This window comes from Haliotis rufescens, unplaced genomic scaffold (genome assembly GCF_023055435.1).
Source record: "Haliotis rufescens isolate VD_foot unplaced genomic scaffold, xgHalRufe1.0.p SCAF_4, whole genome shotgun sequence".
Taxonomy (NCBI): domain Eukaryota; kingdom Metazoa; phylum Mollusca; class Gastropoda; order Lepetellida; family Haliotidae; genus Haliotis; species Haliotis rufescens.
This window is the reverse complement of record NW_025964112.1, coordinates 58,822,751-58,838,737: the sequence shown is the minus strand read 5'-3', so window position 1 is coordinate 58,838,737 and position 15,987 is coordinate 58,822,751. Positions and strand designations below refer to the sequence as shown.

General features: G+C 39.8%; 1 protein-coding gene across 2 annotated transcripts in view; it reads right to left on the bottom strand.

Annotated features, from left to right (window-relative positions):
• Positions 1–236: 236 nt before the first annotated feature.
• The window catches only part of LOC124114059, a 28,578-nt gene continuing 12,827 nt past the window's right edge, over positions 237–15,987 (bottom strand). Inside the window, exons 4-8 of one of the 2 annotated variants that reach the window (XR_007218145.1) lie at positions 10,907–14,917; positions 10,262–10,440; positions 8,379–8,491; positions 1,870–6,975; positions 237–1,782 (exon numbers count right to left, since the gene is read on the bottom strand). Coding sequence is in view for 1 of the 2 variants with exons in the window: in XM_046474602.2 (XP_046330558.2) it covers positions 6,834–6,975; positions 8,379–8,491; positions 10,262–10,440; positions 10,907–14,917 (4,445 nt within the window). In the remaining variant the exon portion in view is untranslated. Of the gene's footprint in view, positions 6,976–8,378; positions 8,492–10,261; positions 10,441–10,906; positions 14,918–15,987 lie in introns of both variants that reach the window. The other variant, XM_046474602.2, reaches the window with a different exon arrangement.

Below are 15,987 nucleotides of genomic sequence, written 5' to 3'. Positions count from 1 at the left end.
TTGCAAATAATGTTTGTTTGTTTATTTTTTGTTTAACGCTGCACTAACCACTATTCCAGCCATATGACGGTGGTCTGTAAATAATCAAGTCTGGACCAGACAATCCAGTGATTGACATCATGAGCATCAATCCATGCAATTGGGACACGATGACATGCATCAACTAAGTCAGCAAGCCTGACCACCCGATGCCACGGGTCCCCTGCAAATGAGGCAAAGATGACAGAACATGTGAGTGTGAACAATAAACTGAAGTTTAATACAGAACATTGGGAGTATGATAAACATGGGAATACATCTATCCGTCATTGCTTGTGTCAGCCTGTGAAGGACAGGCAAGTAGCTTCAGTAGACCCACAGTTCATCTGTGGCATACTGTCTCAATGGTTATTGATAAACAAGTCACAGAAATATATGCAAGACGATGATTCCCTCGGTATCTGATCCTGTCACATGACCCTGGTCACATGACTCACTAAGCTGTGATTAAGACTGTAAATAAACACTGAATAACATGATATCACATTATACAAATTTTCTGTACACGACATCGGTTGTGTGCTTTGAGCACATGAGGACTTTTAACATTAAGATAAGTATACTTCTGTATCCATACATGGCACGAAATGGTTGACTATGTACAAAACATCATATTAATTATCAATATATACAAACGAAATCAACTTTTATCAGCATTAAAACTGGGTCAGTTATAACTACTGGTGTAGCATTAGGGATAAAATGTTTATGTACAATTAAAAAAAAAGATTGTCCAACAAAACAACAAATAAAATATGTGTATATCTCTATGCTCAAACACAAATACATCGGAATCTGACCACGGACACAATAAACACAATCTCGCCATTTGCAAGCATTGTGAGCGATGGGTCAGTAAAATGGGCAGTTGTCTCCCTTTGAAGCACTTTTCACACAACATTGAACACCATAGAATATTCTGAGATTCTAAACAAACAAGCTTAAATTAAATCTGCACAACACACAGTAATAACTATAGCACTAACAGTAACCACATAAGCACTAACAGTAACCACATAAGCACAAGCAGCCTGAAGCATCTTCTCCTGGTCAAAAGTGGACATCACATAGAACCTCGGAACGTTTCCTTAGTCAATTTAATCATAAATGTATAACTACAAAGTAAACTATCTTTGATCTTGCACACATAACAAATACTTAGGAGAGAAATTAACATAAACGCAATATCTTCAAAAATGCCATACACTTTTAGTCAGTCTATTTTCAATGATAAAAATATAATGCCATCAACATTGCAAACAAATATAACATTAATGAACAAAATTAAACTTTCAACAAAAAGCTTCAATGTTTTCCTTAACGCCAGCAACAACATAATTTGTTAATCTATAACTAATTATTGACATCTTATAACTGAACTGTTAAACTCATATTAACATTTACTTCAGGTCTGTTTACACTGTCAAATATTATGCCAAATTCTGCAATTTTGGGTCTCTATTTCTAATTAAATCTAAAAACAATTCAGATCATAGTAGGAGTCACCAAACCTGAATAAATGAAGAACAGTATGTATCAAGGTTGAACAAATCAGAGTGGGTGAGTGAGTGAGTTGGGTTAATGCCATTTTTAACACTATTTCAGCTAAATCACAGCATGTCAATAAGCCAAATGAGGCAAGAAAGTCCAAAATGATCCATCGTTTTTTCACGCGGACCAATTTGGTGAAGACTATGAACATGGATATGGTGCTGACAAACCAAGAATATTGACCAGGCAAACCTGGGATTCAAACATATGATTAAAGGATCCTGTCCTGATGAACATGGATATGGTGCTGACAAACCAAGAATATTGACCAGGGCAAACCTGGGATTCAAACATATGATTAAAGGATCCTGTCCTGATGAACATGGATATGGTGCTGACAAACCAAGAATATTGACCAGGGTAAACCTGGGATTCAAACATATGATTAAAGGATCCTGTCCTGATGAACATGGATATGGTGCTGACAAACCAAGAATATTGACCAGGGTAAACCTGGGATTCAAACATATGATTAAAGGATCCTGTCCTAACGAAGAAATCAACTGTTCACAGCAACATGTGGCACCTTACTGGCCCCAATGTCCCCTAAACAAATCATCAACAAATACAACTGTTAAACCACAAATTAATCAGGCCAAATGAAAGGATGGTATCAGTCACTGCATCGAAGCATAGATTGAATGTAATTGAAAAATACTGAAAGTTCAACTTGATTGTAAAGATAAGTTAATTCTTTCTCAAGCTCGCCTCCAAAATTGGAGAGATTTGCTTATCTGTATTATGTTTCTGACATTGCTTAGTAATACCTAATGTTTTCAAGGAGTTTCATTTGTCAATTCCCACAATCCTGCCTGCCTGGAGTCAAGAAAATGAAACCATTTCAAACCACAACAAAATTTTCAAACATATTCTTCATACAGAGCAAATAAGTTAACTAAGTTAACAAAAAAAATATACAATTTTGTATTCAACCCAACTGTCAAAATAATTGTTTGATTTATGGTGTAAAAATGTCTATGTAACTCCTCCAAACCAAAACAAAATATAGTAAGTGTTCATGCTTGTGTTGAACTGAGCTTAGCCCAATGAGGTAAGGCTTAAGTGATACCCTGTCTCTGATTGGGTGCTCACGTTCGGACTTGACCAGTCCTGTGTACGGTAGTTTCAGCTGATATAGGATATTACACTTAACACACAGCTAGAGATACAATATATAGACTTGCCCTATGCTTAGCAATGGAAGAGACAAAGGATGTCCTTATGCAAAAAATTCTTGATTAATATATATATTTCAAAGTACAAGTAATATGTTTGTGACGGAGTTTCTGATTCAATAAATTCACAGGCATAAACTTTTAAGCTTATAGAGAATTATTATATAATTAAGCCTTAAGAGTGAAGTAAATCTGCAAGGTATTATGCAAAAGGAAGTATCACAAATAAATAACACCTGTACACATTGGACATATCACAGAGCCATACAGTAACCATGAAGCTTTAACTGAAAACACACACCAAGCTGAACAACACACAGAGGGTTTGGTAGGAAAATATCAGAACTAAATATTTCTACATGAACACATTAAGGATGTGGTTTGCTCTATCTGCATCCATCAATTTCCGGTTTTTAATGAAGACAATATCAGTCACAAATTCAGTAACAATAAATTAAGCATGAAAGTGTTAAAATAAATCATCTCTCTTGCACAGAGTAAATTTGAAAATGCATCATATAAGTCTGATTAAATACCCAGACACCGATTTCGGCAGTACCAACTGATGGAGAAGGTACGTCTATTGCTCAAGAAATAATCATCATCATACATGTTGAAACCTCCGAGTTGTCGGAGATGGGGGACAGGAATGTCCGCCAGTGTACTGTCCACTGTCCCTCCCAAAACATAACAATAACAGACAATAAGTCACTGACCCTGGCCTCAAACAAAGCACTGATCATTGCTAAACATACACTACCTCACATGGAAATGCCAACAACAGTTATATCTTTGACTACTTCATAAAATATAGCTCCTACACTCACAGTAGGAACAGAACTAAACACTTAACAACTACCAAATCTCCCTCGAGCAAAATCTGTTGGAATTATCATTATTTATTAATGTCTGTATTTTTCTTTCAAAATCCTTATCACTAGGCGGGGAAAACAGCAGTAAGAAAGCAAAAAGATCATTTCAAATTTTTTTCAGGGCCTGTTGCATAAAGCGATCATAAGGTCATGACTCATTAATCATATACTTTAACATAGCCTTTGACAGACGTAGCGCTACGATTGCTTTGTGCAACAGGGCCTTGATCTCAAATTTAATTGGTCTCGCAGTAAAATATTTTGGATGCTTTTCTAAGGGTCAAAATATAAATGTGCATACTGCTAGCTCAGGGCCCCATTCCACAAAATGATTTAAGCGCTATGATTGTTGTAAGCCTGTGCTAAAGTATGGGAGTGACCATCATCTTTGACCTACAATTGTCGTAAGTCTATGCAAAAGTATGGGAGTTACGATCATCTTAGCACTACAATTGTCGTAAGTCTATGCAAAAGTATGGGAGTTACGATCATCTTAGCACTACAATTGTCGTAAGTCTATGCTAAAGCATGGGAGTTACGATCATCTTAGTGCTACGATTGTAGTAAGTCTATGCAAAAGTATGGGAGTTACGATCATCTTAGAGCTAAAATCGCAATGTGGAATGGGTCCCTGTTCAAATAGGTAGTTCATTTTAGAGGATCCAATAACCTGTTTTAATAATAAGAATCGCCTAGAATTTTACTGTTAACCGTTTATCTGAAAATCTATCTAAACCTGCTTTTTGGAGCGCACATTTTGGCTCTGAGTAAGGTTCGAGCTGTATCAACCCCCTGACACATTTACACAGGAAACATTACCTGAGCAACAGCAGCTGTGCTTGACAAATGAACACAAGACCAATTATTGAACACTACCAAACATTAAATTACCAACATGAAACTGTCCATCAATTCAGAAAACAAATGTCAATATTGCCTGTGTTTACATTATGCAATTATGCCCCAAACAACACGGACAAACATACATAGAATTTGCATGTCATGTGCATTTGAAATATTTCAGATCATGTTTCGCTGGGACAGTACTATACAGAGAGGTTTAGAAGGTAACAACTCATGTTTCGTCTTAGAAAAATAAATTTTCTTCCGAAACTAAAATTTACACCGTCCAATAAATGACCTTCCCACCAACTTGTGAAGTAAAACATCCATTAACTATTCAAGAATGTCTTGACTGACAGAAGCCTTCAGCCTGTTTCTCTTCAGTTTCTGCCAACACTGCATTAAACAAATTCCGGCCTGAACACCACAGCACTTTATCATTCATCTTTAAAGGAAATCCCATACCCAAGTGACTAACATCATATCGCAGAACTTTGAAACAGATCTACCTATCACAACTTATAAACAGAATGAACAATTTCTCAGATTAACATAGCCATGCTCAATGAACACACCAGACCATTGTAGACATAGACAGAACAGAAAACCAACCCTTGAATGACCTACATTTTAATAAATTCTTCAAAATGTTTATGAAAAGAGCGATGAGAGCCTGTCATGATAGTACCCAACACCAACACCAACAGTGGTGCCACAATGTTCACAAGTGAAGGGAGGTGTTCATGGGCCTTGTGGTAGGTAATTCTACTGCCGCACTGCGGAACTCTTCCAGCAAAGAAACTGTCACAAATGAGAACAAGTGAGTAGTCTGTGGCTCTTGTGGCAGTTCCGCAGCCACACTGGGGAACACTGACAAAATAAAACCAAACCACTCTCCACCATGCTACCACTCTGCCAGACCAACCTGTTTCTGTACAGATAAACCTTGCAAACCTGAGGTCCTTTACTCAAAAACAAGATGGGAACAATGACACTTTATGGCCTACTCATTGATAATATAGCATTAAGTTGACACTCTCTGCCACACCAGTGTTTATCTCTGTTCAGTCAAACCTTGGAAACCATGTTGACTTATGGTCTGTTCTTTGAAAATAAGACCTCAACTTGACACTCTCCTTGTCTGAACTACAAGGTACTTGATGAACCCAGGACGGGTTGGGCAATTAACTATTTTCTAGTTAGATTACGGAAAGTTTGTTTCATTCTTTCAATATCTGTGAATACGTCCATGGTCGAAACAATTATTTAACAAAAGTCTCAACTGACTTATTTCTTGAATTTAAGGGGGTCACCTTTTTCGCACTAGACGACTGCACAACTGGATTTTTCATCAAAAGTGCCGTCACTTTTATCAATCAACATCGCTTCAATGCATGAGGCATGCAGCTGGACCTGCAGTTCAAATAGTCAAAAATCTAATAAATTGTCTGTTGCAATTGCCAGGCACATCCCAATCATAATGGAATTTTCAACCGTTGACTGCACCTTTTCTTTTGTGATCTTTCCTCATGAATACTTTGCATATTCTTGCCACCTAATGTGGATGACAATTGGTGAAAATAATTATCGTATGCTTTCCCTCTGCCTTATTAGATGTCAAGGGTGAAGTGACTCCTCATTTGTCAATCTCCGTCGATTAATCAATTGGCAGTCACCCAACCCTTGATTTCAAGAGAACATATCGAGGCAGAAACTACAATAACTGTTACTTGTGAGAGACATCATAACAACCCATCGAAGAAGACGACACGACAAACTTTTTGCAGGTAACATCCCACCCACCACCCACCTGGACTCGAAAAAGAACCCCTTCATCAGACTTGGTAGTAATTCATCTGTCACAAAATAACACAATTTCCACACCGTGTCCTTAGACTTTCAACATTGGCACAAAATATTTCATCTTCAATTTCAAATTCTAGTATGCTGTCCAAGTCATGACTTCATCAGATGAAGCTGATATTGTAGGTAGTACTCATAAACTGTTGTGAGGAGAGCCTAATTAATGTTCATGCCATAATGAACTGTACATATTGTTTACAAACCAGCAGACATCCTTCAAAATGCAGGTTCTCAAAATTTCAAAATCCTTCAAAAATGGTTTTGCTGAGCTAAACAGACATCACATCAATCTCAAACTTCAATTCCCAGGAAAGTAAATTCCCTAATGACTGGACATAAATAAACACTGTCCATCGCATGTCATATATCGTCAATGTCTTCCATCATTATCCTACTATATCCCTGGACATTCACTGTCCAACCATAAAACAGTGGATGAATGTAGGCTCTCTTCAGTGTTTGACTGTACACTGAAATAATCCATGCGGCATCAAGCCTTCCTTTTCTTTGTGGCACGCCCCTTCACTGAAGGTTTCACTGCGGCTGTTTCAGAGTTCACGACTGGCATGTCTTTTATGTCCTTCACAGCCTCCTGGATAGCCGCCTCCAGATGGGAGTTCATCTTCCTGCCTCTGCAAAAACATGGGGCATAAATATAACGCTTCAAAAACTGACTTGGATTCCAATGGTTATTTCCCAAGGTTTGCTTGTTTCCCTCTTGACAGATCAGCTAAGTACAGTAAACTCCGTTTATAACGAACACAAAGGGACCTCTAATTTTAGTTTGTTATAACTGACGTTTGTTAGAAGCATATATACAGCATATATACAGCAAACAGACAGGACCAAAAAAACAGTTCATTATATCCGTCAGTTCGTTATAAGTGTGTTCGTTCCAAACATAACTGAATGTTATAGAGTTTGTTTTTGTCTGTTTGATTGTTGTCTTACGCCTCACTCAGCGATTTTCCAGCTATGCGACGACAGTCTGGAAATAGTCAAGCCTGGACCAGACAATCGAGTTATTGATGTCGTGAGCAATGATTCACGCAATTGGGATACGGTGACATGTATCAATCAAGTCAGCGAGCCTGACCACCGGATCCTGTTAGTCACCTCTTACGATAAGCATAGGCACCTTTTAGGGCAAGCATTGGTTGCTGAAGACCTATTAAAGCCCAGCGTGATTCAGGTCAAATTTGGGAGTCAAGATGTTTGTTTCTTTGTTTGTAGTTTAATGCCACACTCAGCAATATTCCAGCTATATGAAGGCAATCTGTAAATAATCAAATCTTGACCAAACAAGCCAGTGATTGATATCCTGAGCATCGATTTACGCAATTGGGATACAATGACATGACATTTCTAAGCTGGATCTTCATGAGTCTGGGATGTGAACCTACAGTCACAGAAGTTCATGGTGCCACCATCTTGGTAGGACAAAACTAGCCAAAACTGTGATCATCAGAGCCCTTTTAAGGTCTGATGACAAGCATTGGCTTCTGGAAACTTATTCTGCCACTGTACATCCCAAGGTGTGATATTACAATACTTCTTCATGTACTTCCTCACATCAACTAGATCATGTAGATGTTAGTATATCTCCTATTTCATATTAAATCCCTTATCAAACACAATCTCCCATATCATACCATATCATAACAACAGAGCATCCAAGGGAGATTACTCTTAATCATGAACTGATATGGCTGAGGGATGTGATACAGTAGATGGGATGGGATACGGCCAAGGGTGGGTGATATGGCTGAGGGATGCGATACAGAAGATGGCTAGGATACGGCCAAGGGTGGGTGATATGGCTGAGGGGTGTCATAAACTAAATAGGATTAGAATATGGCCAAGGGTGGGTGATATGGCTGAGGGACGTGATAAAGCAAATGGGATGGCATACAGCCAAGGGAGGGTGATATGGTGTGAATGAGCTCTGGTCATAATACCCTGTGACATTGCATGTAACAATCTCTTCATAACATAAGAACATCATAACACTCTTCCAAATGCATATACTCAGTACCTGCGGTATTTCCTCCTGGTTTTGTGATGAGCAACCATTCCTTCGCCCCATGTCTTGAGTCTTTGAGGCTCAACCCGAGTAAATGTGTGATCCCCATACCACATGACCAGCACCTGGACAAAACACAGAACACTCAGGAGCAGGGCCTTTGTCCACAACACTATCTCAGCTCTACAACGATCTTTGATGGGATAAATCAACACTAAAGTATGGCAGTCAATGTGGTACCACACTTTCTTGTGTATAGTGCGCACGGTCTTCCCAAAATTACAGCTGTGGAATGGGGTGTGTGTATAAGGCCAGGCATTTTATATTTTTCGGATTACGGACCCGCCGACTCTAATTTTTGAGAAAATGTAAAAATAAATAAAATCAGATTTCCATTTTTTTACCCCCGCCGATAGCCACGTAGTCAGTTATTATATCTGTTATGTTAACTCTTTCAACACGAGTCAACCAGAAGTGTTTACTGCTGGGACACCGAGTTCCCAGAGACTCTTGTGTGATAGATGAAGCCAACATTTATCAAAGAAAATACCTGCTTGTAAAATATATTTGCTACTACATGTTATACACCATTTGAAAGGTCTGATCCTATGGTTTATAAATATGAAAGTTATGTTTTTCACATTATTTAAAATAATGCATTTACAACTTAATTAAATTCGTTGTAAATAAAAAATGTACGCTAACACGTTGTTAACATCCAGATTAAGGACCAAGGAAGCGAAAACTTGACGATTTTCGGCAAATATATGATTTCATAATATCCATGTACCTATTTCTGTTTTATTTTCATTGTTTACGTAATTGGAAAATCATTTTAAAAAGAATTATAAACAGTTTCTGTCATCACCCATTTCCCGATAACAGCGACTGTCCGCTCAGTAAAATGAAGAAATACCCCCGTTTTCGAGGTTTCGTATGAATAACACGTTCGTCGAAGAATGGCATATGACACATCGCTGGAAAGCTTATTCCTTCATCTACACGCACGTAACATCGACTGGTTTTCTTTCGTAGTTATAACAAGCGATTTCATTGGATTAAAATTGGTTTCTAATGACGCTTTCTTGCTGAAATCTGAAAGTTTCGTCATTGGTCAATTTTGAGCACGTGACCTAAGGCAGCCAATCAAATTACAGCTGTGATACCAAGCTCGTGTTCGATTAATTACAGAAGTTTGCAAAAGAATTTTGTTAAATCGTGTTATTCTGAACGTTTTGAGCAGGAAATCACGATATATATTAAAAATATGGAACTTCGTGAATGTATCGTGCTAGGTTACGAGCTGTGACAAAGATTTTTCATGCATATATTTTTGCATTAAACATCGTGTCCGAGCCGAGAATTCAAGGCGACGAAAGCCGAGATGTCATTTGACTTACATTACACGCGATCGCACGAAAAGATGGAAATAATAACTTAGATGTAAGTTTGATTACTTTTAAAGATTTGTTTAAAACGTCTTTATTTTCCTCTTTGACGTGTTCGATGTGGACCCGTTGTCGAAATGTGTGTCCGAGAATTTTATTTTCAATAACATCGCGAGAAATAGTGAATAATTTTTTATTTTAACGATAAAAAATGTTAAATTGAAATGGAATATGTATTTCAGACATTGTGAAATGTGATAGATTTAATAAATGAATGACATTACAGGTAGGTCCATAAAAATATATACTATTTTGACGTGACTACGGCTTGGCCGGATAACCGGCCTGCGGTGTCTGGGGACTCGATGCTTCTTGGCCGGATAACCGGCCTACGGTGTTGAAAGAGTTAATTCTTTTCAGTCATATGGCCCATCATTGTCCATACGTTCAACACAAACATTATCTAAATCAAGTCTAGTTTACATTGAGGCTCAACTATCAACTCACGGCATCTGCTCTGTCCTCTAGGGAGGGGTTCAGTTCAATGCCCTCAGCAGCACTTTCTGGAACCAGCTTGCCTGGCCACAGCGGGAAGCCTCGGATCTGACCCCATACAACATCCCCTGTGGAGAAGTTCTGAAGGTAGCCTTCAGACACCATGCCGTCAATGGACTCCTCGTCGTAGTCTGTAGAAAGAATTACGTATGTCAACAGGGGTAAAGGGTGTGATAGTTCAAGATAATGTAAAGACATGATCACTGATTTTGGAATTTTGCATAGAGGCGAGGTATTTTTTAAAAATCAAAACAATGAGCCTTAATGATTTTCTAAAAAAACACAATTGGCAACAATGTATTTTTTGTGGCCGACAATTTCTTTTTTCAACAATCTGTGTGAGTGAGCAAGCAAACACGGTTTTACGCGACTTTTAGCAATATTCCTGTAAAATCACGGTGGGGGACACCAGAAATGGGCTTCACACATTGTACCTATGTGGGGAATCAAACCCAGGTCTTCAAGATCACAAGATTACCCAAGTCTGAAGATAATTATTTTTTTCAAGTATATATTATTTTCGAAAACATCCCAGGCCCCCCTGAATACCCAATGGTCGGCCCCTTAATTATTAATCAATCCGAACACAGTACTCACTGTCAATGCTAGTGGAGTCCACATCAGTCTCATCATCTGTTCTGGCTCGTTTCAACCCCCTCCGCAGATCATCGAGAGACATGTCATCATCCAGTGAATCAGTATCATCACACAAGTCCTCCTCCGGCCCGTTGTGGTTCACATGGGGCAGATCTGAAGCTGATGCTGCTGACCCATCCAGTACACTGCTGGATGATGACCCGCGACCCAGTACTGCATTTGACACTGAAGGAGACTCACCTAATGATTCTTTTTGTGGTTTTGTTCTCAAAGCTGTACCAGTTTTAGAGGAATCCAACAGGTTAGTGTCACAAGATTTTTGTTCACCCGCTGAATCAGACACAGACATAGTTGACGAGGATACATCATCAGAGTCAGTATTATGCCATGACTGTTTATCACTGTCACTCCTTGAATTCTCACTAACGCAAAATTCATGATCTTTCTTAGTCTGTGATGTCTCAACTAAACTGTCCCCATCTTCAGACTTCGAACAGGTAATGTCATTTGCACCAGCACCTGTTGCATCACATACAGCTTTGGGCTCTTGAGAAACCTCATTTTCAACTGAATCTTTTATGCCATAACCCACATCATTTTCATTAACAGGTTGATCCGGAGAGTAATTCTTGCTTAAATTTTGATCACATTCACTTTTGAATTCACATTCCCCTGAAGGACTCAGATCAGCATCTTGGGTATCCCCATACTCCTCCTCCTCTTCCTCTTCTTCTTTCACCTCAACCTTTACTTCCTCTTCCACTTCTCCCACAGTGGGGACTTGAGTTGGTATGGTTCCATCTGGATTAAGGGTCTGTTGAGCAGCACCGTGGAGCTGGATTTGGTTGACAAGGGATTGCATTCCTTGGATCTGTTGCAGCAGAAGCTGCAGCTGAAGTGCCTGAAGCTGTTGAAGTTGTATTGCATTCAGATTGGTCATGTTGCCGTTACCAGCATTGTTCCACATCTGTTGCATCTGGAGGAGATTGAGGCCCCCTCCTACAGCAGGCTGACCTTGGCACAGCTGTGGATCAATCATTGTGCCATGGAGCATGACCTGCTGCATACTGTTCAAACCAAACTTATCTATCCCAGGTGCTGCTAACAATGGATTAGCTCCATACAGCTGAAGAAGGGGAATATTTGGATTCGGAAGAAGCACAACCTGACCTGTGTTATTGTTCATTTGTTCCATGACTTCAGTTTGATTTACCAGTTTGTTCATGAGTGTCTCCACACCCTGATGGGTTGTCTCAAGCTTTGGAACATTAGCTTGGCCACTTTCACTTACACACACTGTTTCAGTACTGGCCATAGAACTGCCAACACTGTTGACATCTTCGGCTGTGCCTACATTTGCATTGTTTTCAGGCTCACCCCCTTGAGGTTGTTGTACTCCCATAAATGCAATATTCTGTGTCCCAGTCTGAGAAGTATGCATTGAGGGTATTTGGTTTGTAATGACAACGGAATTGTTCAATGTTGGGACAGTGACAGTGCTGATGAGTGATGTAACAGGTTGTTGATTCAGGACTGTCTGAGGAACTCCAACAGCTGGGATCACTTGTGATAGGCTGTTTGTGACATTGGTTACAAGGGGAAGGGACATCGGAGGCATAGGAGTGTTCATTGTGACATAGGGGAACTGATTGTTTAGCAAAGAAGCATTGACACCAGCAGAAACTTGGGATGCATTTGAGGAAGATGTTGTTGAAAGTTTCATGTTAGCACCAATAGTACTAGGGCCACTAGCAACATTTGCAAAGAGTGTTGGGAAGTTCACAGCTGGTCCATTAAAGCCATCCAAACCTTTAGTAGACTCTACTCCAGAAACTCTACCTGTTGTTGTGGCCTGTTTTGAAGTCTGTGAATTGGCACCTGACTTAGGATCAAGACCAATTAATAAGTTTTGAGCAGGATTCAAACCTGTGGAATTGCCTATTGGTTGATTGACAGGCAGGAACATGTTGAGAGGTAATCCTTGCACAGTTGGACCATTCAGTGTATTGATGTAACCCCCAGGAAGAGCACCTGCCAAAATATTTGGGTTCTGAGGAAGCATGAGAGTTCCACCACCTTGCTGTTGTAGAGATAAATTCAACTGATCTAACGTGTTAATGCCTGCTTTGCTCATCATGTCGGGAATGGCGGTTGGTGTAGCGGTTTCTTGCCCAGTGGGAACTTGCAAAGTAGGGCTGACCTGCATTGGCTGGCCTAGTAGAACATTAAGTGGGTTTTGTTGAGACCCCTGTGCTCTTGCCGCGGCAGACAGTAGTGTGCTGGCAGGAAACTCACCTGGTCCTTGCTGACTTAAAGCCTGTTGGACAGCATTGAGGTTAAGATTATTAGCAGCTATCAATTCAGAAATATCACTTGGCATTACCAAATTTGTTGCAGTAGTGGCTGGTTCTGTTGCAGAGGCAGTGGAAGCAAGGGTGACAATAGCGGCATTGCTGCTTGTAGGTGTTTGGCTTTGCTGTGAAATGTTTGGCTTAGTGCTGTTAGTTGTGTTCGCTTCACTGACACAATCAGAGTCCTTAGGCTCACTTGATTCTAAAGAGTTTGCTTTGGCATCTGAAGGTAGAGTGGCATTGCTGGCAGGACTTGATCTGGTTTTGTCATCACAACACTGTTCAGATGCACTTGCTTCTTTCTCAGAAACATCCAATTTCTCTATAGCAGGCGTATCTGATCTATCACAGTTTGCACCGTCATCAACTTTCAACAATCCTGGGGTTTTAGCAGTAGTCACTGTGCCAGTTGATGTACTAGACGTTGCAGATGGTTCACTAATACTACATGTTCTTTGTGGCAATACTTTATCTGGTACCTCTTCTGTAGGTTCAGATGCTGGTGAAGAAGCTGTGGTTACAGGAACAGACTTATTCTGAACTGAGGTGGATACACTTGGAGGGGTGGATACAGAAGGTTGTGGTGTCCGAGGACTTGGTTGAGACATATCTGTCTTTGTGGAACTTAATGAACTATGAACAAGAGCTGTTTGTTGAGCAAGAAATGCTGCTGGATTTTCCATGAATGATACACTAGTATTGATGCTGGATGGATTCTTTGATGCTTCCTGAGGTATGTGTCGGACATCAACATTCGGACAAGGAGATGTCCTATCAAGAATGCTGTTTAACTTCTGTTTATCCTTCTTGCTTCTAGGCCTCTTGGCCTTCGGTTTCCCTGGGTCCAGCCAGGTCAGATTACCTAGATGAGGATAGCCCTGGTTGATCATGAGATTTGGTTGGGATCCAACCTGCAAATGATTTCCTTGCATGTTGGCTTGTTCAAACACAGGAGGGTTCGTAAATCTTTGGGCTTGTGGATTCTGCACATGCATCAGAGTCTGGAACATAATGTTTCCAGAATTCTGCTGCATATTCATAGGCAACTGGCACTGGAAGTGTTGAGGAACATTTGGTCCGTACATGTGGTTTGGAACAGAATTGACTAAAGAGGGACTGGCAGTAGGAGCACATGGGGAAGCAGACTGTTGCATCAACAACTGGTGCTTCAGTTGTTCTTGACTAAAAGGAGCTTGAGGGGACACAGACCCTTGATGGAAGATTGCCTGGCCAACAGTATGTCCAGCCATAGACGTCTGAAGCCTATTCTTCTGATCCTCCAGGAAGCCTTCTTTGCTAAAGTCCAGCTTAGCCGGGACTTGGCACGTTATCGGGCCAAGGTCATCGGCTGGATCAGGCAGTACATTGCCGACAGAGTTGTTGAGCTTATTTAACTGTTGTAACTGTTGCAAAGCTTGAGATTTGCATGGAACTGACTTATTTTCAAACATCTTTGGTACAGCATTAGAAACAGTAGTGACATTATTTGACGACTTAGATCCAGGCCCATCTATGGGATTTTGTGAACCATCACCCTTTGATTTGGTGTGTTTGTGGGTGTGATTCATCGGTGGTTTCACCTTTCCTTTCTGAGCCAGAAGCTGTGATACCAACAGTCCATCATAAGGTGTAGAGTTCACTTTACTTTTGCTCTTCTTGCCTAGAGTCGTTTGGAAATCAAAAACAAAAGACTGGTTAGCAGTGCAACAAAAAATAACTATGGGATCAATATGACACCCTTAGCTTGAACAGTAAGAGAAAAAGAAGTGAGTTGCTTTCAATTTCACCTTGAACTGTACTTCAGTTATATTTCTGTGTGTCAGCTAAAAACTATGCCCCAAGATGAAAGTCCATTTAAGTGAGTGAGTTGAGTTTTATGCCACTCTTAGCAATATTTCAGCTATATCACAACAGATGACATCAGAAATGTGATTTACACATCGTACCCATGTGGGGAATCAAACCCGCGTTTTCGGCATGAGGAGAGAGGCTACCCACCTCCTTAAAGTCCATTCAAAAGGTCTAGACATTGCAATTAGGCTATATGTGTGGATTTGGGACCTTATATCTGTATAGTTATAGTAGTCGCCTAGTCCTAGACTGACTTAAATAATTAGATTTGAATTTGTATAGAAAACAAAGTGCCAATTGTACCAAGAAATTAACTTGACAGGACTGCCAACTGAACCAAGTCTAACCACCCTTTGAAATACTACTCAAAATAAGCTAAGAGCCACCAGACTCTTTCATAATACAGGTATTTATCTGGACCTGCCCAGAGACCGATATTAGGTCCCAAGTCCACAGCAAATGTCAGTCGAATATTCCAAAATTGTAATTAAACATTTCCCAGTTCATGTTTTTACAATTGCAACTTATGTTATTGCTTTGTACATATTGTAGAGGTGACTTGAATTTCACTGAAAACAGGACCAAACTAGAAGAAGAGACTTTAATGCTTAGTCTAACATCATTGCATTAAATGCAATGATAAAATACAATGTCAAATACCTCTGAATTTTGGAACATATGAAATTTAACAAAGATCCCAATTTTGGACAAAATAATTTTTCCAAATTCTCACTTAGTGCACTTACTTTGAAGTCCAAGATTAATTCCTGTATAACTGTGTTAATTTCTCATGCCAGATGCTGTGATTGAACTATTTATCCTTCCATGAAGTTTCTGGCAAGCCACAACATTGCAAAAATAAATGTCTTCAGCTGAGAT